Genomic DNA, 24644 nt, shown 5'->3' with positions numbered 1-24644 from the left:
TGCAGGGTACATCTACCTGTATTGGAGGCTAGCTAGTTACTGCAGGGTACATCTACCTGTATTGGAGGCTAGCTAGTTACTGCAGGGTACATCTACCTGTATTGGAGGCTAGCTAGTTACTGCAGGGTACATCTACCTGTATTGGAGGCTAGCTAGGTACTGCAGGGTACATCTACCTGTATCAGAGGCTAGCTAGGTGCTGTAGGGTACATCTACCTGTATTGGAGGCTAGCTAGTTACTGTAGGGTACATCTACCTGTATTGGAGGCTAGCTAGTTACTGCAGGGTACATCTACCTGTATTGGAGGCTAGCTAGTTACTGCAGGGTACATCTACCTGTATTGGAGGCTAGCTAGTTACTGTAGGGTACATCTACCTGTATTGGAGGCTAGCTAGGTGCTGCAGGGTACATCTACCTGTATCAGAGGCTAGCTAGTTACTGCAGGGTACATCTACCTGTATTGGAGGCTAGCTAGTTACTGCAGGGTACATCTACCTGTATTGGAGGCTAGCTAGTTACTGCAGGGTACATCTACCTGTATTGGAGGCTAGCTAGGTACTGCAGGGTACATCTACCTGTATCAGAGGCTAGCTAGGTGCTGTAGGGTACATCTACCTGTATTGGAGGCTAGCTAGTTACTGTAGGGTACATCTACCTGTATTGGAGGCTAGCTAGTTACTGCAGGGTACATCTACCTGTATTGGAGGCTAGCTAGTTACTGCAGGGTACATCTACCTGTATTGGAGGCTAGCTAGTTACTGTAGGGTACATCTACCTGTATTGGAGGCTAGCTAGGTGCTGCAGGGTACATCTACCTGTATCAGAGGCTAGCTAGTTACTGCAGGGTACATCTACCTGTATTGGAGGCTAGCTAGTTACTGCAGGGTACATCTACCTGTATTGGAGGCTAGCTAGGTGCTGTAGGGTACATCTACCTGTATTGGAGGCTAGCTAGTTACTGCAGGGTACATCTACCTGTATCAGAGGCTAGCTAGTTACTGCAGGGTACATCTACCTGTATTGAAGGCTAGCTAGGTGCTGTAGGGTGGTGGAGGGCTTACATCTGCATCAAGTCACAGTGGACAGACACATGTATATATATATATTTATTATGTCTTGGGCTCAGGATGTTATCTTAACCTTGACTGAGATATGGTTTAATTTATCTGTATTATTTAGCACATGCAGCTAGCATGACTGATCAACTAGATGGATAATAAGGCTAATTGGTGATGGTATAGTCAGTAGTTTGTACTGAGTGGAAAGACCTGCATAGTTCAGGGACTGGGGGAGGTGGTCAGAAGAGCCTCATGGTTTCAGGGACTGGGGAGGTGGTCAGAACAGCCTCATAATTTTGATGAAGATTTTCCAAGACAATGTTGCATCAGTTGGTAACAATGGCTGCAGCTGAAGATGACTCCTGCCTTATATAGTGTCTTTTTTGACTCATGATAACAATTTATACTTAATTACTGTGTTATGTTGTAATTCAGTTATTAGAAAACGGATTAAAAGTTTGCAAGAATTTATGCCCGAGTCTTGTCCCCAGTTCAGCAATTGTTGAATAACGTGGATCTCCTAGTCAGAGGTGTAGTGACTGTGGGTGTCAGGAGTCTCCATCCATACACCCACCCATGTATTGGTTTATGTTTAATTCTGTATCCATTTAGAAAACCTATGTCTACCTATTTGCAGTAACACAGCCGGAAATCTTCTAGACTGTTGAGTTGCAGGAACACAAAACATAGTATATCAGGTTGTCATGCAAATCATGTTGACCATAAACAGTTGATAGCGTGACCTTCACGGGTTGACCTTGTGTCGGCCAGGCTACGTGGAACATATAGCCTTTTACGCACAAACTGGACAATGTGGATTGTTGCTGGGTGTACCATGACATCCAGTGTGTAAGTAGGTGGAAGTGTTCAGGCGACAGTTCAGCACAATCTGTGTCTCAAGTTGACTGTAAATATATTGTAGGAGCTTGTACAAAGTGTAAATGCCTTCATTATGTCATATTTTCACCCAATAAACACAATGAATATATCATATGTATGTCTTGTCTTTCTGTTTGTTTCTCAACATATGGCGATTGCTTGATTGTCCAACCCCAATGATGGGGATCATACTCCTACTTCCTCTGGGTGAATAGAAATCATTCAACTGACTACATGTGGCTACCATCAGATGGACAAGTCCCATCAGGCAAAGGTACCCGAGTCGCTGTGTCCATCGTAATCGTGAGCTGTGATATGGGGGCTTATTGATGGATGTGAGCTGATTTTCAAGGCCAAAAGAAAACTGGTGTTTATCATCATAGCCTGGTTGGAACATCCGCTAATTCCAATCTAAACAACCCCAGGGTCATTGTCTTGGATAATGCCAGTTGTCATAGTGTCTGGGAACCAGATACTGTCACGCCAACCATGAGTAGTCTGAAGGAGACCATACAGGAATACCCGACGTCATGCAGTGTCGACTTCAGACCATCTGAATGGAAGTTCAACTCAGAGATAATTCGCCTAAATATGAAAGAAAGTACAAGACAAATGTCCTGGCGGTACAATAAGGTCACGTTGTCTTACATATGCCAGTCAGACATTGTGAGCTCAACCCTATTGATATTATCTGGGCTAAGTAAGGGTTCGTGAGAACAACAAAACACTCAGACTCACACAGGTCAAGGGAAACTTGAACCGGGATCACACCCGAGGTATGGTAAAAGGCCGAAGATCACCTTCTTCAAATAGAATGTCAATACCGCCAACATCGGCCTTGTTGCATCAGTTATTCTTTTGGGTGATAATGCTAAATCAGATGCTGGTTGAAGAAATCATCTGTAGAACAACAAAGACTTCTTGACTGAAAAAAACCCAACCTCATCCCGTTTCATAGCTTTTAACTATTCCATCATTTTCCCAAAGTAAATATAATGCAGTACATATCTTAATTGCTACCCTGTCAACTCATATCTAAAAAGACTACAATAACAGCAATATTTTGAGACCATCCCAACTCGGTGACATTTGTACCTGGGCGAATGCATGGGACAGGTGTTAGGTGATTGCCTCAGGTAATAGGCTGTTTCATACATGCATGACAACACAAATATTTTATGTTTATCATCATTTTACCTTTAAAAGTACATTTTTAGGTTTATCAGTGTCAGTTAGGCTAGTTAAAGTATTTTATGAGTTATTTTGATATGTGCTATTTCCACAGCCCTATTCATATTTATCAAACAAAGCCAGAAAAGCAATATCCTAGCATTTCCGGCAGTACTTTAGCCGAACTCAACAAGGGAGATAACTGTCACTGCATTGTGAAGGGTTATGATCAATAACAGAGGAAATGATTTCATTTGTTATAAAAGTTTTATTATGTATAGGAATATTTACATATCACCGTCTCTAGAACATCCATCTAGTATTTACAACAACGCCCTCCGAGCTGGCGTCTGGAATATACTTGCCATGATTTCACATGTGTGGCACTTTCCACGAGGACAAAATAAATAATAACAATTTCTCCTTATCACGCACTCCGCTTGTTGCATGTGACCATGTATTGTTAGCTGACAGTAATCGCTGAGCTTGAATGTGTGTGTACCTCGGGATCAACCTGGATGCTGGATACATGAAGGTAATCTGAGAGTTCCACGATCATACTGTTTTCTACATACAGTCTTTTAGTTAAAGAGTAGGAACAATATCTACATCCAATACATACACAGGACATTATTAACATTATAAACGTGAAGGAACTTCATTAAAACACTCTTCCTGGAATGGACGGATTAATTTACAAATATAACAATGATCGTACCAACGAGCTAGCTCAACGCGAGCAACATAAGAAGACAACCTGTGCAATCTGTGACGACTGACTGCCTTCTTTAACAGCGTTAGAAGTCCTTGCCAAACTGCCCAATAGTTAATGAATCCTAAGGATTAGTAGAAATTTGCCCTTTTCAAGGGTTTGGTTTATGTATCATTATATGAACTACTGGACTCATGTAAGTTTCTAGCGCTGTCTTACCTACTGACCCATGGAGGCCAAACTCCTCCTACAGTCCTTGTCAACTATCCTGTCCTGGGCTTCGACACAGAGAGGCAGTGGGGGCAAGTCCTAAAGCATCCATTTTTCTGTGTACTTTTAAAACAATTTAGTAAAAACGCTTTGTAGCTCACCTTAATTACGAAGACAATGATGGCCAAGTTTGAAGTCAGATTGGAATCGTGTGCATTTGTCAGTTAGCATACACATGGCTAGGGATTAGTATACGCCAAAAAGTGTTATTGTGTAATTCTGCATTACTGTAAATATGTGGCACGTGGTCACAAACAGGTGAAGTTAAGCGATGCTGGTCGTGGAAAGTAGTTAGCTAGGCGACCATGTTTGGCAGCTTAACTCCTGCGTGTACATACACCCAATGACCAGGTGATAATATAGGGCCTTGAGCATTCCTTGGTGTATCCTAAATATGTACGTTATTAATAGACAAAAATGACATTTTCAATAAGGCCACCATGTTTTCAGTCTTATGTGAATTTTGTTAGCACAACATAGCTGGGATCATTCATACAAAGTTCCAGCTTCACAGCCTTGTTCACAGGGTCTGTCGATTAGGTCAGGTGAGCTAAAAAAAACCGTTTGAGATAAGGAGTAATGATATATGTCAGGTGTTTACTAATTAAATAATATCTGATAATTTCATTTTTAACCATCTTTTTCTTTCTACCACAACGCCTGAAACTCTTAAGTACCAGTGCCTCTTCCAGTAACTGTGGTACTTGTGTGTAGCAGGGTAAGGCACCATTGTCCAATGTGTCGAGGTCAGTCTCGCATCACAACAGTTTCTTCTCCTTGACAGCTCGGTCAACATGAGTTGTAACAAACTGATTCTGAAAGATGAAGACTTTAACTCTTTCGAAGATGAAGATGAAGATGAAGAGCACAGCGACATATTGTATCCAGCCCCACTTGATGAGGTACCAGAAGCCAGGGGTGTAGCTGAGGCAGGGTTAAGGGAGACAACTCTTGCCCACTCTCCGAATAATCAGCAGTCTTTGCCAATACACTAGCCTTGTGCACCACACTAGCCTTGTACACCACACTAACCTTGTACACCCCACTAGACTTGTACACCCCTCTAGCCTTGTACACCGCACTAGCCTTGTACACCCCACTAGCCTTGTACACCGCACTAGCCTTTTACATCGCACTAGCCTTGTACACCACACTAGCCCAGTACACCCCACTAGCCTTGTACTCCACACTAGCTTTGTACACCGCACTAGCCTTTTACATCGCACTAGCCTTGTACACCACACTAGCCTTGTACACCGCACTAGCCTTGTACACCGCACTAGCCTTGTACACCGCACTAGCCTTGTACACCGCACTAGCCTTGTACACCGCACTAGCCTTTTACACCACACTAGCCCAGTACACCCCACTAGCCTTTAACACCCCACTAGCCTTGTACACCGCACTAGCCTTGTACACCCCTCTAGCCTTGTACACCGCACTAGCCTTGTACACCCCACTAGCCTTGTACACCGCACTAGCCTTTTACATCGCACTAGCCTTGTACACCACACTAGCCCAGTACACCCCACTAGCCTTGTACTCCACACTAGCCTTCTACACCCCACTAGCCCAGTACACCCCACTAGCCTTGTACTCCACACTAGCCTTGTACACCACACTAGCCCAGTACACCCCACTAGCCTTGTTCTCCACACTAGCCTTGTACACCCCACTAGCCCAGTACGACCCACTAGCCTTGAACTCCACACTAGCTTTGTACACCGCACTAACCTTTTACATCGCACTAGCCTTGTACACCACACTAGCCTTGTACACCACACTAGCCTTGTACACCGCACTAGCCTTGTACACCGCACTAGCCTTGTACACCGCACTAGCCTTGTACACCGCACTAGCCTTGTACACCGCACTAGCCCAGTACACCCCACTAGCCTTTTACACCCCACTAGCCTTGTACACCGCACTAGCCTTGTACACCACACTAGCCTTGTACACCGCACTACTCTTGTACACCACACTTACCTTGTACACCGCACTAGCCTTGTACTCCACACTAGCCTTGTACACCCCACTAGCCCAGTACACCACACTAGCCCTGTACACCCCACTAGCCTTGTACACCCCACTAGCCTTGTACACCGCACTAGCCTTTTACATCGCACTAGCCTTGTACACCACACTAGCCTTGTACACCCCTCTAGCCTTGTACACCGCACTAGCCTTGTACACCCCACTAGCCTTGTACACGGCACTAGCCTTGTACACCGCACTAGCCTTGTACATCGCACTAGCCTTGTACACCGCACTAGCCTTGTACACCGCACTAGCCCAGTACACCGCACTAGCCTTGTACACCACACTAGCCTTGTACACCGCACTAGCCTTGTACACCGCACTAGCCTTGTACACCACACTAGCCTTGTACTCCACACTAGCCTTGTACACCGCACTAGCCTTGTACACCACACTAGCCTTGTACACCACACTAGCCTTGTACACCCCACTAGCCTTGTACACCCCACTAGCCTTGTACACCCCACTAGCCTTGTACACCCCACAAGCCTTGTACACCGCACTAGCCTTGTACACCGCACTAGCCTTGTACACCGCACTAGCCTTGTACACCACACTAGCCTTGTACATCACACTAGCCTTGTACACCGCACTAGCCTTGTACACCACACTAGCCTTGTACATTACACTAGCCTTGTACACCGCACTAGCCTTGTACACCACACTAGAAGTGAGAAGTAGAAGTGAGTTCTGCTATATTGTCATCGCATTTGTACATTCTAATCCAATTATAAGTCATAATACTTTTTTTAAATAGACAAAATAGCAGTTCGTAATGCGGGTTTGTTTACGTAGTACAAATTCTCAACAACATGTGCGTTTAGTTTCGAATGTGGGCCAACCTCGAACTTTCGATTAGGCAAACGGAGTTCTCGAAACCACCAATAATGCGGTTTCGCCTGTGTTGCTCACTGAAGAATTACATGATCTTAGTGTCAGTGGAAAACTTCATGATAGTGAACTGGGAAAGGATTTGCTACAGGGAATTTATTACTGAAGTTATACCTTGGTGAGTATCAGAGCCTATGATGGATATAAAGATCAACTCCCACCCTCACTACACAGTGCACACTCAACATATACTGCCTGGTGCTGCATCTCAATGTAACCCCACGTCTGTCGCTGCATCAAGAAGCTACTGATGTACCAAATGTTACGGAACGTATCATGCCGTACTCAGCAATCTTCCAGCTGGTTTACGGCGGTCTGCAAATAATTGAGTCTGGACCAGACAATCCTGTTATTGATATCATGAGCATTGATCCACACAACTGGGATACGATGACATGCATTTACAAAAAGTCAGCGCGTCTGACCGCTCTATCCCATTATGAGAAGAATGGGTTGCTGAAGAGCTATTCTAACCCGGGTCGAGATACTGTTGAAAGTGAATGTCGATAAGTCTGAGGATGAGGGAAAGGATACAGATACACATCCTCTGGGTAGTCGATGGTTGCTGAGATGATGAACGGCTTGCCTGTGCCACGCCCACTCTTCCAGATCTTGTACTGGTCCTCCAGCATGGTGGTCGCTGAACAGAAACGTGGAACACAGAAATACCAACTGCTCTGTATTGGTTGAGTATGTATCTCGACAAGAGGAAAGAAAGCGAAAGAAACAGTAACACATGTGTTGCTTTAACAGTTTACAATTGCTGTATCCGATATTCTGTTTATAAATACTTCAAATGTAACATATCATTTCCTATTGAGGTGAATCCTGTAGAGTCAGTACAAACCATTTCTCTGAGAATATGTTCTGAAGATCGTGGAGAGTTCGTAGGTTTCAGCAAATGTGCTGGTCTGGTCTATCAGGGAGCCCTGCAGTGGAGGACAGCTTGTTACTACATCTCCTTGCCCAGTGGCACAATCACACACATACAGCTACATCTAGCCAGCTGGCACAATCACACTCTTCGAGCTACATCTAGCCAGCTGGCACAATCATTCTCCTCGAGCTACATCTAGCCCACAGGCACAACCACACACATACAGCTACATCTAGCCAGCTGGCACAATCACACACCTCGAGCTACATCTAGCCAGCTGGCACAATCATGCTCCTCGAGCTACATCTAGCCCACAGGCACAATCACACTCTTAGAACTACATCTAGCCAGCTGGTACAATCACACTCTTAGAACTACATCTATCCAGCTGGCACAATCATGCTCCTCATGCTACATCTAGCCCACAGGCACAATCACACTCTTAGAGCTACATCTAGCCAGCTGGCACAATCACGCTCCTCATGCTACATCTAGCCAGCTGGCACAATCACACTCTTAGAACTACATCTAGCCAGCTGGCACAATCACGCTCCTCATGCTACATCTAGCCAGTTGGCACAATCACACTCTTAGAACTACATCTAGCCCACAGGCACAATCACACTCTTAGAACTACATCTAGCCAGCTGGCACAATTACACTCTTAGAGCTACATCTAGCCAGCTGGCACAATCATGCTCCTCATGCTACATCTAGCCCACATGCACAATCACACTCTTAGAGCTACATCTAGCCAGCTGGAACAATCACGCTCCTCATGCTACATCTAGCCAGCTGGCACAATCACAGTCTTAGAGCTACATCTAACCCACAGGCACAATCACACTCTTAGAGCTACATCTAGCCAGCTGGCACAATCACGCTCCTCATGCTACATCTAGCCCACAGGCACAATCACGCTCCTCGAGCTACATCTAGCCCACAGGCACAAACACACTCTTAGAGCTACATCTAGCCCACAGGCACAATCACACTCTTAGAGCTACATCTAGCCAGCTGACACAATCACTCTCCTCATGCTACATCTAGCCCACAGGCACAATCACACTCTTAGAGCTACATCTAGCCCACAGGCACAAACACACTCTTAGAGCTACATCTAGCCAGCTGGCACAATCACGCTCCTCATGCTACATCTAGCCCACAGGCACAATCACGCTCCTCGAGCTACATCTAGCCCACAGGCACAATCACACTCATACACCTACATCTAGCCAGCTGGCACAATCACAGTCCTTGAGCTACATCTAGCCCACAGGCACAATCACACTCTTAGAACTACATCTAGCCAGCTGGCACAATCACGCTCCTCATGCTACATCTAGCCCACAGGCACAATCACACTCATACACCTACATCTAGCCAGCTGGTACAATCATGCTCCTCGAGCTACATCTAGCCCACAGGCACAATCACACTCATACACCCACATCTAGCCAGCTGGCACAATCATGCTCTTAGAGCTCATCAAGCCTACAGGCACAATCAAATTCTTACAGCTACATCTAGCCTACTAACACAATCACACTCTTAGAGCTACATCACGCTCCTTGAGCTACATCTAGCTACATTATGACTCAAGTGCCATTCAATACTAACTGCTGTAAACCAATATTTGTACTCTGTCTGTTGCTACAAGTAGGTCAGACTGATCTGTGCATCAATAAATAACAGGTCTAACCAAACATTGACTGATACACAGGGATGAGCTTACACTCACATTATATCTTGTATCACTCACATTGTATCTTGTATCACTCACATTGTATCTTGTAAAACTCACACTGTATCTTGTATCACTCACACTGTATCTTGTATCACTCACACTGTATCTTGTATCACTCTCATTGTATCTTGTATCACTCACACTGTATCTTGTATCACTCACACTGTATCTTGTATCACTCTCATTGTATCTTGTATCACTCACACTGTATCTTGTAAAACTCACACTGTATATTGTATCACTCACACTGTATCTTGTATCACTCACACTGTATCTTGTATCACTCACACTGTATCTTGTATCACTCTCATTGTATCTTGTATCACTCACACTGTATCTTGTATCACTCACACTGTATCTTGTATCACTCTTATTGTATCTTGTATCACTCACACTGTATCTTGTATCACTCACATTGTATCTTGTATCACTCACATTGTATCTTGTATCACTCACATTGTATCTTGTATCACACACTGTATCTTGTATCACTCACACTGTATCTTGTATCACTCACCCTGTATCTTGTATCACTCACATTGTATCTTGTATCACTCACATTGTTTCTTGTATCACTCACATTGTATCTTGTATCACTCACATTGTATCTTGTATCACTCACATTGTATCTTGTAACACTCACATTGTATCTTGTATCACTCACATTGTATCTTGTATCAACTCCACGATGATTCAGCGGCTGTTTCTGTCGGAATCGGAGAGTCGCGAACACTTCCAGCTCAGCCCCAGGATTAGGGGAGAAGTGCTCGATGTAACCCAGGGACTCCATATAGAATGAGGAAAACTTCTGAAGTTAAAAATCAATAAACCTTTGATCAACGACAGCAATAACCTGTGTGTTTTATCACTTGTACAATATCCCATCACAACCCCATCACATCTGTATCAGACCCATTACATCTGTACCAGACACGTGAAGATTCCGGGGTAGAATAGGTCTTCAGCAACCCATGCTCGCTGTAAAAGGTGACTATGCTTGTCATAAAAGGCGACTAACAGGATCGGGTGGTCAGGCTCGCTGACTTGGTTTGATGCATGTCATCGATCCCAATTGCCTGGATCGATGCTCAGGATATTAATCACTGAATTGTCTGGTCCAGACTTGATTATTTACAGACGGACGTCATATAGCTGGAATATTGCTGAGTGCGGCGTTAAACAACAAACCAACCAACCAACCAGCAATAACCTGTGTGTTTTATCACTTGTACAATATCCCATCACAACATCAGTTAAAAACCCATCACATCTGTACCACCCCCTCACATCTGTACCTCTCCCATCACATCTGTACCTTCCCATAACATCTGTACCACCCCATCACATTTGTACCACCCCCATCACATCTGTACCTTCCCATCACATCTGTACCTCCCCATCATATCTGTACCACCCCATCACATCTGTACTGCTTCATCACATCTGTACCACCCCCATCACATCTGTATCACCCCATCACATCTGTACCACTCCATCACATCTGTACCACCCCCTCACATCTGTACCAACCCCATCACATCTGTATCACCCCATCACATCTGTACCACTCCATCACATCTTTATCACCACATCACATCTGTACCACCCCATCACATCTGTACTACCCAATCACATCTCTACCGCCCAATCACATCGGTAGCACCCCCTCACATCTGTACCACCCCATCACATCTGTACCACTCCATCACATCTTTATCACCACATCACATCTGTACCACCCCATCACATCTGTACTACCCCATCACATCTGTACGGCCCAATCACATCGGTAGCACCCCCTCACATCTGTACCACCCCATCACATCTGTACCGCCCCATCACATCCGTATCGCCCCATCACATCTGTATCACCCCATCACATCTGTATCATCACATCACATCTGTACCGCCCAATCACATCTGTACCATCCCCTCACATCTGTACTCTCTACCATCCCATCACATCTGTACTCTCTACCATCCCATCACATCTGTACCACTCAATCACATCTGTACCATCCCATCACATCTGTACCACCCCATCACATCTGTACCGCCCCATAACATCTGTACTCTCTACCATCCCATCACATCTGTACCACTTCATCACATCTCTACCATCCCATCACGCCTGTACCATCACATCTGTACTAACATTTGTACCATCACATCTGTATCACTCAATCACATCTGTACCACTTCATCACGTCTGTACCACCCAATACCACATCACGTCTGTACCACCCAATCACATCTGTACTGCCCCATCACATCTGTATCAGACCCATTACATCTGTACCAGACACGTGAAGATTCCGGGGTAGAATAGGTCTTCAGCAACCCATGCTCGCTGTAAAAGGTGACTATGCTTGTCATAAAAGGCGACTAACAGGATCGGGTGGTCAGGCTCGCTGACTTGGTTTGATGCATGTCATCGATCCCAATTGCCTGGATCGATGCTCAGGATATTAATCACTGAATTGTCTGGTCCAGACTTGATTATTTACAGACGGACGTCATATAGCTGGAATATTGCTGAGTGCGGCGTTAAACAACAAACCAACCAACCAACCAACCAACATCTGTACCACCCCATCACATCTGTATCACCCAATCACATCTGTACCACTCCATCACATCTGTACCATCCCATCACATCTGTACCGCCCCAAAACATCTGTACTCTCTACCATCCTATCACATCTGTACCATCACATCTGTATCACACAATCACATCTGTACCACTTCATCACATCTGTACCACCCAATACCACATCACGTCGGTACCACCCCATCACATCTGTACTGCCCCATCACATCTGTACTGCTTCATCACATCTGTACCACCCCCATCACATCTGTACCACCCCATCACATCTGTACTGCCCCATCACATCTGTACTGCCCCATCACATCTGTACCGCCACATCACATCTGTATCACCCAATCACATCTTTACTGCTTCATCAGATCTGTACCATCACATCACATCTGTACCATCACATCTGTACCAGACCCATTAAATCTGTACCACCCAATCACATCTGTACCACTCCATCACATCTGTACCACCCATCACCACTACCACCACTAGCCCATAGTGTATAACACAACTACCTGAAGCATGTAGCATACATAACACAACTATCTGTAGCCTGTAGTGTATAACACAACTACCTGTAGTCTGTAGCATTCATAACACAACCAGCTGTGGTCTATAGTGTTTAACACAAGTACCTTTAGCCTTTGGTATATAACACAACTACCACTAGCCTGTAGCATACATTTCACAACTAGCCGTAGTCCGTAGCGTATGACACAAGTACATGTAGTCTGTAGTGTATAACACAAGCACATGTAGCCTGTAGTGTATAACACCAGCACATGTAGTCTGTAGTGTATAACACAAGCACATGTAGTCTGTAGTGTATAACACAAGTACATGTAGCCTGTAGTGTATAACACAAGCACATGTAGTCTGTAGTGTATAACACCAGCACATGTAGTCTGTAGTGTATAACACAAGCACATGTAGCCTGTAGTGTATAACACAAGCAGATGTAGTCTGTAGTGTATAACACAAGTACATGTAGTCTGTAGTGTTTAACACAAGCACATGTAGTCTGTAGTGTTTAACACAAGTACATGTAGTCTGTAGTGTTAAACACAAGCACATGTAGCCTGTAGTGTATAACACAAGCACATGTAGTATGTAGTGTATAACACAAGCACATGTAGCCTGTAGTGTATAACACAAGCACATGTAGTATGTAGTGTATAACACAAGCACATGTAGCCTGTAGTGTATAACACAAGCACATGTAGTCTGTAGTGTTTAACACAAGCACATGTAGTCTGTAGTGTTTAACACAAGCACATGTAGTCTGTAGTGTATAACTCAAGCACATGTAGTCTGTAGTGTTTAACACAAGCAGATGTAGTCTGTAGTGTTTAACACAAGCACATGTAGTCTGTAGTGTTTAACACAAGCACATGTAGTCTGTAGTGTTTAACACAAGCACATGTAGTCTGTAGTGTATAACTCAAGCACATGTAGTCTGTAGTGTTTAACACAAGCACATGTAGTCTGCAGTGTTTAACACAAGCAGATGTAGTCTGTAATGAATAACACAAGCACATGTAGTGTATAACAAAACTACCTGTAGTCTGTAGTGAACAAGACAACAAGCTGTAGTGCATAACACAACTACCTGGAGCATACATAACACAACTACCTGTAGCCTGTAGTAGTAGAACAGCAGCAGTTTCACCCCAACAACATTCTCTTCATCGTTCAGAGGCATCTCGATGTTCAGAACCATTCTGTCCGCCCGACCGTCGCCATTGGTGTCCTCTTCTCGTGTCTGATCAGGTCCAGAGAAACACATTAGTTACTTCATCAGTAAGTAATGATAAAACATTTCCAAATTTCTTTGATAAATAATGTGGCTCATTTGTATATTCCAAAAGAGAAATCTTATAACTGGTCTTCACACCTAAATAATAGGTACCTTGACCTTTACTGTCTCACTTTAATGACGGGTACCTGGGGTGTCTATTATCTCGCATTAATGACAGGTACCTGGGGTGTTTATTGTCTCACCTTAATGACGGGTACCTGGGGTGTCTATTATCTCACATTAATGACAGGTACCTGGGGTGTTTATTGTCTCACCTTAATGACGGGTACCTGGGGTGTCTATTGTCTCACCTTGATAATGGTTACCCAGGGTGTCCATTGTCTCACCTTAATGATGGGTACCTGGGGTGTCTATTGTCTCACCTTAATGAGGGGTACCTGGGGTGTTTATTGTCTCACCTTAATGAGGGGTACCTGGGGTCTTTATTGTCTCACCTTAATGAGGGGTACCTGGGGTCTTTATTGTCTCACCTTAATGATGGGTACCTGGGATGTCTATTGTCTCACCTTAATGAGGGGTACCTGGGGTCTTTATTGTCTCACCTTAATGACGGGTACCTGGGGTGTCTATTATCTCACATTAATGACAGGTACCTGGGGTGTTTATTGTCTCACCTTAATGACGGGTACCTGGGGTGTCTATTGTCTCACCTTGATGATGGTTACCCAGGGTGTCCATTGTCTCACCTTAATGACGGGTACCTGGGGTGTCTATTATCTCACATTAATGACAGGTACCTGGGGTGTTTATTGTCTCACCTTAATGATGGGTACCTGGGGTGTCTATTGTCTCACCTAAATGACGGGTACCTGGGGTGTCTATTATCTCACATTAATGACAGGTACCTGGGGTGTCTATTGTCTCACCTTAATGATGGGTACCTGGGGTGTCTATTGTCTCACCTAAATGACGGGTACCTGGGGTGTCTATTGTCTCACCTTAATGACGGGTACCTGGGGTGTCTATTTATCACCTTAATGACAGGTACCTGGGGTGTCTATTGTCTCACCTAATTGATGGGTACCTGGGGTGTCTATTGTCTCACCTAAATGACGGGTACCTGGGGTGTCTATTGTCTCACCTTAAGGACGGGTACCTGGGGTGTCTATTGTCTCACTGTAATGACAGGTACCTGAGGTGTCTATTGTCTCACCTGAATGACGGGTACCTGGGGTGTCTATTGTCCCACCTTAATGACGGGTACCTGGGGTGTCTATTGTCTCACCTGAATGACGGGTACCTGGGGTGTCTATTGTCTCACCTTAAGGACGGCTACCTGGGGTGTCTATTGTCCCACCTTAATGATGGGTACCTGGGGTGTTTATTGTCTCACCTTAATGACGGGTACCTGGGGTGTTTATTGTCTCACCTTAATGACAGGTACCTGGGGTGTTTATTGTCTCACCTTAATGACGGGTACCTGGGGTGTTTATTGTCTCACCTTAATGACAGGTACCTGGGGTGTTTATTGTCTCACCTTAATGATGGGTACCTGGGGTGTCTATTGTCTCACCTTAATGACTGGTACCCGAAGACGCTCTTGCTGCAGGAGGTTGTATTTCTGGTAGGTGCTGTAGGTTACGTATTCCCCTGAATCCTGAAGCTCAACAACCAGCATCAAGTCTCGTTTGAATGTCACGGCTGGAAACTCCCGATAATACGCCTCTTTCAACCAGAAGCCTGAAGAAGAATGTGAACAAATGGAGCACAAAACAAAACAAGGTGTTTACATTAGCAGAAGTGTTACAAAGTGTTACTGGTATAAACTTTAAGGAGGGTAATTAAATCACACAAAATGTGACCCCAAACTGCATCTATCCTGTTGCACATGTTGTATTTGAACACCATCAGGAAGCAGTCAGTGACACAGTCTAAGAATCGTAAAAAATGTGGTGACATGTCATGACCCGAATTTTCAGTAGATTTTTACATTATTATATGGACTATCATTAGCTGACTTTACAGACAAAACAGAATGTTACTAGACATCTGCATAGTTTAATATTAAACAATATGTCCTTTTGTCTCAATTTTCTAGTAAAGTATGTGGTGCAGCCAGTGCATCTGCTGTGCAGTCTGTTAACAGCTGCCGGCACTACAGGCATCACACCTGTACCATCCCATCACATGTGTACCATCCCATCACACCTGTACCATCCCATCACATGTGTACCATCCCATCACATCTCTACCATCCCATCACATGTGTACCATCCCATCACACCTGTACCATCCCATCAAATGTGTACCATCCCATCACATGTGTACCATCCCATCACATGTGTACCATCCCATCACATGTGTACCATCCCATCACATCTCTACCATACCATCACACCTGTACCATCCCATCACACCTGTACCATCCCATCACATCTCTACCATACCATCACACCTGTACCATCCCATCACATCTGTACCATCCCATCACACCTGTACCATCCCATCACACCTGTACCATCCCATCACACCTGTACCATCCCATCACATCACATCTGTACCATCCCATCACATCTGTACCATCCCATCACACCTGTACCATCCCATCACATCTCTACCATCACATCACATCTGTACCATCCCATCACATCTCTACCATCCCATCACATGTGTACCATCCCATCACATCTGTACCATCCCATCACACCTGTACCATCCCATCACATGTGTACCAGCCCATCACATGTGTACCATCCCATCACATCTGTACCAGCCCATCACATCTGTACTACCATCGGTCAAAAGTCTGACTGTTTATATTTAAGCAAACTATCTGTCAAAATGAAATTTTATCTGTCCATGACCAAGGAACAACTGCCATCTGAAACTCTGGTTCTATAGACTATGATGTCTCCTCACTGAAACTTGGCTAACTGACATCAGTACAATGTCTTCGATGGAATGTCACCACATTTAGAAACTTGGGGCAATACACATTATCTTATCCATTTGCTAAAATACCACCAGGATGTGTACCTAGAAACCAGGGTGTGCACCTAGAAACTAGGGTGTGTACCTAGAAACCAAGAAACCAGGGTGTACACATAGAAACCAGGGTGTGTACCTAGAAACCAGGGTGTGCACCTAGAAACCAAGAAACCAGGGGGTGTACCTAGAAACCAGGGTGTGCACCTATAATTCAAGAAACCAGGGTGTGTACCTAGAAACCAGGGTGTGCACCTAGAAACCAGGGTGTGCACCTAGAAACCAAGAAACCAGGGTGTGTACCTAGAAACCAGGGTGTGCACCTAGAAACCAGGGTGTGCACCTAGAAACTAGGGTGTGCACCTAGAAACTAGGGTGTGTACCTAGAAACCAGGGTGTGCACCTAGAAACCAGGGTGTGTATCTAGAAACCAGGGTGTGTACCAAGAAACCAGGGTGTGTATCTAGAAACCAGGGTGTGCACCTAGAAACCAGGGTGTGCACCTAGAAACCAGGGTGTGTATCTAGAAACCAGGGTGTGTACCTAGAAACCAGGGTGTGTACCTAGAAACCAGGGTGTGCACCTAGAAACTAGGGTGTGTACCTAGAAACCAGGGTGTGCACCTAGAAACCAGGGTGTGTACCTAGAAACCAGGGTGTGCACCTAGAAACCAAGAAACCAGGGTGTGCACCTAGAAACCAGGGTGTGCACCTAGAAACCAGGGTGTGTATCTAGAAACCAGGGTGTGCACCTAGAAACCAGGGTGTGTATCTAGAAACCAGGGTGTGTACCTAGAAACCAGGGTGTGTACCTAGAAACCAGGGTGTGCACCTAGAAACCAAGAAACCAGGGTGTGTACCTAGAAACCAGGGTGTGCACCTAGAAACCAGGGTGTGCACCTAGAAACCAGGGTGTGCACCTAGAAACCAGGGTGTGTATCTAGAAACCAGGGTGTGTACCAAGAAACCAGGGTGTGTATCTAGAAACCAGGGTGTGCACCTAGAAACCAGGGTGTGTATCTAGAAACCAGGGTGTGTACCTAGAAACCAGGGTGTGTACCTAGAAACCAGGGTGTGCACCTAGAAACTAGGGTGTGTACCTAGAAACCAGGGTGTGCACCTAGAAACCAGGGTGTGTACCTAGAAACCAGGGTGTGCACCTAGAAACCAAGAAACCAGGGTGTGCACCTAGAAACCAGGGTGTGCACCTAGAAACCAGGGTGTGTATCTAGAAACCAGGGTGTGCACCTAGAAACCAGGGTGTGTATCTAGAAACCAGGGTGTGTACCTAGAAACCAGGGTGTGTACCTAGAAACCAGGGTGTGCACCTAGAAACCAGGGTGTGCACCTAGAAACTAGGGTGTGTACCTAGAAACCAGGGTGTGCACCTAGAAACCAGGGTGTGTACCTAGAAACCAGGGTGTGCACCTAGAAACCAAGAAACCAGGGTGTGTACCTAGAAACCAGGGTGTGCACCTAGAAACCAGGGTGTGCACCTAGAAACCAGGGTGTGCACCTAGAAACCAGGGTGTGCACCTAGAAACCAGGGTGTGTACCTAGAAACCAGGGTGTGCACCTAGAAACCAAGAAACCAGGGTGTGTATCTAGAAACCAGGGTGTGTATCTAGAAACCAGGGTGTGCACCTAGAAACCAGGGTGTGTATCTAGAAACCAGGGTGTGTACCTAGAAACCAGGGTGTGTACCTAGAAACCAGGGTGTGCACCTAGAAACCAGGGTGTGTACCTAGAAACCAGGGTGTGCACCTAGAAACCAGGGTGTGTACCTAGAAACCAGGGTGTGCACCTAGAAACTAGGGTGTGTACCTAGAAACCAGGGTGTGCACCTAGAAACCAGGGTGTGTACCTAGAAACCAGGGTGTGCACCTAGAAACCAAGAAACCAGGGTGTGTACCTAGAAACCAGGGTGTGTACCTAGAAACCAGGGTGTGCACCTAGAAACCAAGAAACCAGGGTGTGCACCTAGAAACCAGGGTGTGCACCTAGAAACCAGGGTGTGTATCTAGAAACCAGGGTGTGCACCTAGAAACCAGGGTGTGTATCTAGAAACCAGGGTGTGTACCTAGAAACCAGGGTGTGTACCTAGAAACCAGGGTGTGCACCTAGAAACTAGGGTGTGTACCTAGAAACCAAGAAACCAGGGTGTACACATAGAAACCAGGGTGTGTACCTAGAAACCAGGGTGTGCACCTAGAAACCAAGAAACCAGGGGGTGTACCTAGAAACCAGGGTGTGCACCTATAATTCAAGAAACCAGGGTGTGTACCTAGAAACCAGGGTGTGCACCCAGAAACCAGGGTGTGCACCTAGAAACCAAGAAACCAGGGTGTGTACCTAGAAACCAGGGTGTGCACCTAGAAACCAGGGTGTGCACCTAGAAACTAGGGTGTGCACCTAGAAACTAGGGTGTGTACCTAGAAACCAGGGTGTGCACCTAGAAACCAGGGTGTGTATCTAGAAACCAGGGTGTGTACCAAGAAACCAGGGTGTGTATCTAGAAACCAGGGTGTGCACCTAGAAACCAGGGTGTGCACCTAGAAACCAGGGTGTGTATCTAGAAACCAGGGTGTGTACCTAGAAACCAGGGTGTGTACCTAGAAACCAGGGTGTGCACCTAGAAACTAGGGTGTGTACCTAGAAACCAGGGTGTGCACCTAGAAACCAGGGTGTGTACCTAGAAACCAGGGTGTGCACCTAGAAACCAAGAAACCAGGGTGTGCACCTAGAAACCAGGGTGTGCACCTAGAAACCAGGGTGTGTATCTAGAAACCAGGGTGTGCACCTAGAAACCAGGGTGTGTATCTAGAAACCAGGGTGTGTACCTAGAAACCAGGGTGTGTACCTAGAAACCAGGGTGTGCACCTAGAAACCAAGAAACCAGGGTGTGTACCTAGAAACCAGGGTGTGTACCTAGAAACCAGGGTGTGCACCTAGAAACCAGGGTGTGCACCTAGAAACCAGGGTGTGCACCTAGAAACCAGGGTGTGTATCTAGAAACCAGGGTGTGTACCAAGAAACCAGGGTGTGTATCTAGAAACCAGGGTGTGCACCTAGAAACCAGGGTGTGTATCTAGAAACCAGGGTGTGTACCTAGAAACCAGGGTGTGTACCTAGAAACCAGGGTGTGCACCTAGAAACTAGGGTGTGTACCTAGAAACCAGGGTGTGCACCTAGAAACCAGGGTGTGTACCTAGAAACCAGGGTGTGCACCTAGAAACCAAGAAACCAGGGTGTGCACCTAGAAACCAGGGTGTGCACCTAGAAACCAGGGTGTGTATCTAGAAACCAGGGTGTGCACCTAGAAACCAGGGTGTGTATCTAGAAACCAGGGTGTGTACCTAGAAACCAGGGTGTGTACCTAGAAACCAGGGTGTGCACCTAGAAACCAGGGTGTGCACCTAGAAACTAGGGTGTGTACCTAGAAACCAGGGTGTGCACCTAGAAACCAGGGTGTGTACCTAGAAACCAGGGTGTGCACCTAGAAACCAAGAAACCAGGGTGTGTACCTAGAAACCAGGGTGTACACCTAGAAACCAGGGTGTGCACCTAGAAACCAGGGTGTGCACCTAGAAACCAGGGTGTGCACCTAGAAACCAGGGTGTGTACCTAGAAACCAGGGTGTGCACCTAGAAACCAAGAAACCAGGGTGTGTATCTAGAAACCAGGGTGTGTATCTAGAAACCAGGGTGTGCACCTAGAAACCAGGGTGTGTATCTAGAAACCAGGGTGTGTACCTAGAAACCAGGGTGTGTACCTAGAAACCAGGGTGTGCACCTAGAAACCAGGGTGTGTACCTAGAAACCAGGGTGTGCACCTAGAAACCAGGGTGTGTACCTAGAAACCAGGGTGTGCACCTAGAAACTAGGGTGTGTACCTAGAAACCAGGGTGTGCACCTAGAAACCAGGGTGTGTACCTAGAAACCAGGGTGTGCACCTAGAAACCAAGAAACCAGGGTGTGTACCTAGAAACCAGGGTGTGTACCTAGAAACCAGGGTGTGCACCTAGAAACCAGGGTGTGTACCTAGAAACCAGGGTGTGCACCTAGAAACCAGGGTGTGTACCTAGAAACCAGGGTGTGCACCTTTATCATGTTTATTCAGTGACATAACATTTAAGTAGTGACAAAGTGACAAACAAACTATTATTGCATATTAGACATAAAATAAAGAACCCTGCAAAATAGTGTACCGTTTATTGTGCATATGCATAAATAGCTTACCGGTACATAAATGGTGCATACAGGAGAAAATCACCTTTATGACAGAATAGATAGGACTTTGATCAGGTTAATGAGATTTCTAAAAATATCAATGCAATTCTATTTCTACACGCCACTGTCACTATTCCTCCATAACTATAAACAATCAGAATAGGTTTGAATCATAACTTTACAAATTATGTATTCATATAAACAATGTTTCCAAACTCATAAATCAATTACCATATTCACCGTAATAAGCACCTCGCTCTAATAAGCGCCCACGGCAATATTTGCTAATATATTAGCAAGTGAAGAATCCCAATTAGCAACCCTTCCGATTGATCAATGTACACAAGACTTATTCATTCGTGTATAATACGCACTCGTGTGTTATATGCACCCTTAATTATGGGCAATTAAATTCTGGAAAAATATATCTGTCGTATTTAAACAGTCAGGCCGTCAGCATTAACCACGAAATTTATCTTTCAACTCTGTTTTTTCAACCAAAATAATATTCTTATAAGGGCCCCTTATTTCTAATTTTGAGAGCGCCCTGGGCGCTTATTACGCCGAATACGGTAATTAGGATCAATCTCGCAAAAATGATACTGTTACCATGGATACAGGTTGTTCAGATTTATGAAAGATAATAATCGCTTCCATAATAAACACTAAAACAGGCAGTCGCCATAACCGAAAGGACCTAGGTAATACACAAAATAGACTAACCCAAAATATAACAGAGAAAATCTTCAACAAACTGCCTCTGAATCTCTGGTTATCTATATTGTGTGATGTCAAAGAACAAAGTGTACTGACTAACTGATGCACTAACTATGTCATCATCTCGTATCTCACACACGGCCAGTGATTGTTCGCTGAAGGCGTGATGCTGTTTTCTCAAAACACAACTATTTACTTTATCTGATCCATGAGTTCAAGGTTATTGAGTATATAAAACTTGGAACTCAAATGACAAACATCGTCAAATCATTTCAAACACTTCATTTCAAATTATTTTTGAAGGATAGGTATTGCCCCAATTCCTATCAATGATGAACATCACTGAAGTAGATACATCAAAATGGCAGCCTGCGACTTACTTCATCAGTACTCACAGTCACACACTAACTCTCCTCAGACCTGGAGGTAGCACAAGTGTGAAAGATATGCACATTTAATCTAATAAATAATTTATCATTTAAGTTTATTTGGTGGGATCCAATGAATCATGAAAAATGAACATTTCTACAGTCAGGAAGAATATGCTATATTCTGTAACAAATGATACATGTCAAAATGTCCAACTGATCTTCTTTCTTTCAAAAATCCCTTTACAATAACCAACTAGTTTCATGATTGCGACATATTGTTTTCTCAATTATAACAAGGAAATTACCAGCAGTAACAGTGTGAACACTAAAATCTACTAAGTACTTCAGGAAATCAATGTGAAAATTACCAAACTAAATAGGAGACCATGTCCCCACAAAGCTGTGTGTCACTGTGGCAGTGATGTGGCTGATGTGGGGGGCACGCGGCATACACTTCATTTTCATAGTTTGAGCAAGAGATGCTCATAAAATGAAAATACTGTATTCGACGGGCACCAGAGCACTCTCAAAATTAGAAATAGTCGGCTCTTATTAGAATATTATTTTGGTAAAAAAAAAGAGTGGAAAGATAAATTTCGTGATTAATGCTGACAGCCTGAAATGTTTATATACGAGAGATATATTTTTCCAGAATATAATTGCCCATAATTAAGGGTGCATATAACACATGAGTGCGTATTATACGCGAATAAATAAGTCTTGTGTACATTGATCAATCGGAAGGGGTGCTAATTGGGACTGTTCACTAGCCAATATATTAGCAAATTTCGCCATGGGTGCTTATTAGAGCATGGCGCTTATTATGTCGAATATGGTAAACTCTTTTGAAATCGTGAAAATGTAGAAACAACAATGGTGAACTCAAGAACCACTAAAACGTTTGAACTTTGTCTTCAGCATGTTTAGATTGTCAATGAAATGGCAATAGTGCAGAGACTGCCTGACAGTTTCTCTGAATTGAAGTTTGTGACATCATCACATTGGGCGGTGCATGAAAACTGATGTTTGTAACCCTGACGATACAAATGGTAACGAGTGATTTCTTGAGGTTGTGCACCGTCTGACCACATATTAATACATAAGCATAATATTTGCGAAGATATGTCAAATTATAGGTCACGCCCCATGAGGAAAGTATGAAATGTACATTAGAACTAGGGCTGGGACGGGAAACTCGGGTAATCAGGTTAGGTGGGAAGGTGTAACTCATTAAAACTCAGTTGTTACACTACAAGTCATAATGCCAGTATTTCTTTCTGACGATGCACACATTCCTTTTGACTTGTATATGTTTGAGTAAAGATAGGCTCCAGTCAACTTCAGTGTACATGGTGTATGCATGATCTGGTCGTTTGATACATGTGTAGCAGCACATGGAGTTATCCCACAGATGACATCCTTACCTTGTCAGCTTGCTGACGGGGTTAATCTCTTTGATCATGTGGACAAGGCGTCCGACCTCGGATCAGAAGGTCTGTGGTTCGAAATTCTATCACTGGACTCGGAAATTTTATGGCTGCTACACATGTATCTAAACAGTTTTTGCCAGGGCCACCGTAAAGGAATTCCAAATCAGATATTTTGTTCCCATGTCTTGTAGGGGTAGGGTCGGGTACACGGGTAGTAAATTTGGACTCGTCCCAGCCCTAATCATGCCAATTAGAATCTCAACTGAGACTCCAGAGATTGTATTTGGCCCCTAGATTTAGGCCTACTCCAAATAGCCAGCAGTCTCAGCATGATTATCACCTGTCATCGTTTACTCGGCAAAACTCTCACGATACCTGCTTAACAGTAAGAATTGTTCCGCATCCACGTGGTATTTACTAAGTGTAGTAAGTCCCTCCTTCCCTGAACCGTATCGGATTTGGCTATCCGCTCAGCGTGCACCGACATGAATGTCCAAGCCAGTCGTGTTTGGTGACATTTGAACACTAATCATTTCTAATTTCCAAGGAAATCTTACCATAGCTTCTGTAAACAACAAACAGAGGTGGTATGAAGGTAAGCACCAGAATAGCAAACATGAAGAGTGTTGCCTTAGAGCACACGGACGCCCTGTATCGGCGCAGCTCTGCGTGGGTGAATACCTCATACACCGCCATTTTCAAACATTGCAGGCTCGCACTAAATGACCGACCTTGCCAACAAAACAAATCATTAAACGATAAGTGAATTTGTGTCCTAATCTGATACCACAAGTATAGGTCTGATACAGGAAAAAATAAAACCAAGATAACGGTAATTTTATAAACGCCTATTTGGGAGTGAAGCTAACATGAATTACCTCCCTTGTTTATCAGCTTGAAAATATGCTTT

The 24644-nt window shown here is 44.6% G+C and overlaps 1 protein-coding gene across 1 annotated transcript; it reads right to left on the bottom strand.

Moving 5' to 3' along the window:
- Window positions 1-3396: 3396 nt before the first annotated feature.
- On the bottom strand, window positions 3397-24430 carry LOC139453014 (transmembrane protein 231-like). Its single transcript, XM_071234643.1, has 7 exons — window positions 24292-24430; window positions 15577-15743; window positions 13878-14006; window positions 10307-10450; window positions 7866-7947; window positions 7553-7658; window positions 3397-5014 (listed from the first exon to the last, which is right to left on the bottom strand). Exons 1-7 carry the CDS (start codon window positions 24428-24430, stop codon window positions 4849-4851), a joined length of 933 nt encoding a protein of 310 aa, XP_071090744.1. The 3' UTR covers window positions 3397-4848.
- Window positions 24431-24644: the final 214 nt, after the last annotated feature.

The sequence above is a fragment of the Haliotis cracherodii genome, unplaced genomic scaffold, assembly GCF_022045235.1.
Source record: "Haliotis cracherodii isolate W230 unplaced genomic scaffold, xgHalCrac1.p SCAF_10, whole genome shotgun sequence".
NCBI classification, from domain to species: Eukaryota; Metazoa; Mollusca; class Gastropoda; order Lepetellida; family Haliotidae; genus Haliotis; species Haliotis cracherodii.
The sequence above is the reverse complement of the archived record's forward strand: the minus strand, read 5'-3'. Positions and strand labels throughout refer to the sequence as shown.

Coding starts and splice junctions, on each gene's coding strand:
- LOC139453014 (XM_071234643.1), bottom strand. CDS start 24,430: ATGGCGGTGTATGAGGTATTCACCCACGCAGAGCTGCGCCGATACAGG. Junction 7,948..10,306: donor GAGTTGATACAAGATACAAT/GTGAGTGATACA, acceptor CCTCCACTGCAG/GGCTCCCTGATAGACCAGAC. Junction 7,659..7,865: donor AACATATTCTCAGAGAAATG/GTTTGTACTGAC, acceptor GTTTCTGTTCAG/CGACCACCATGCTGGAGGAC.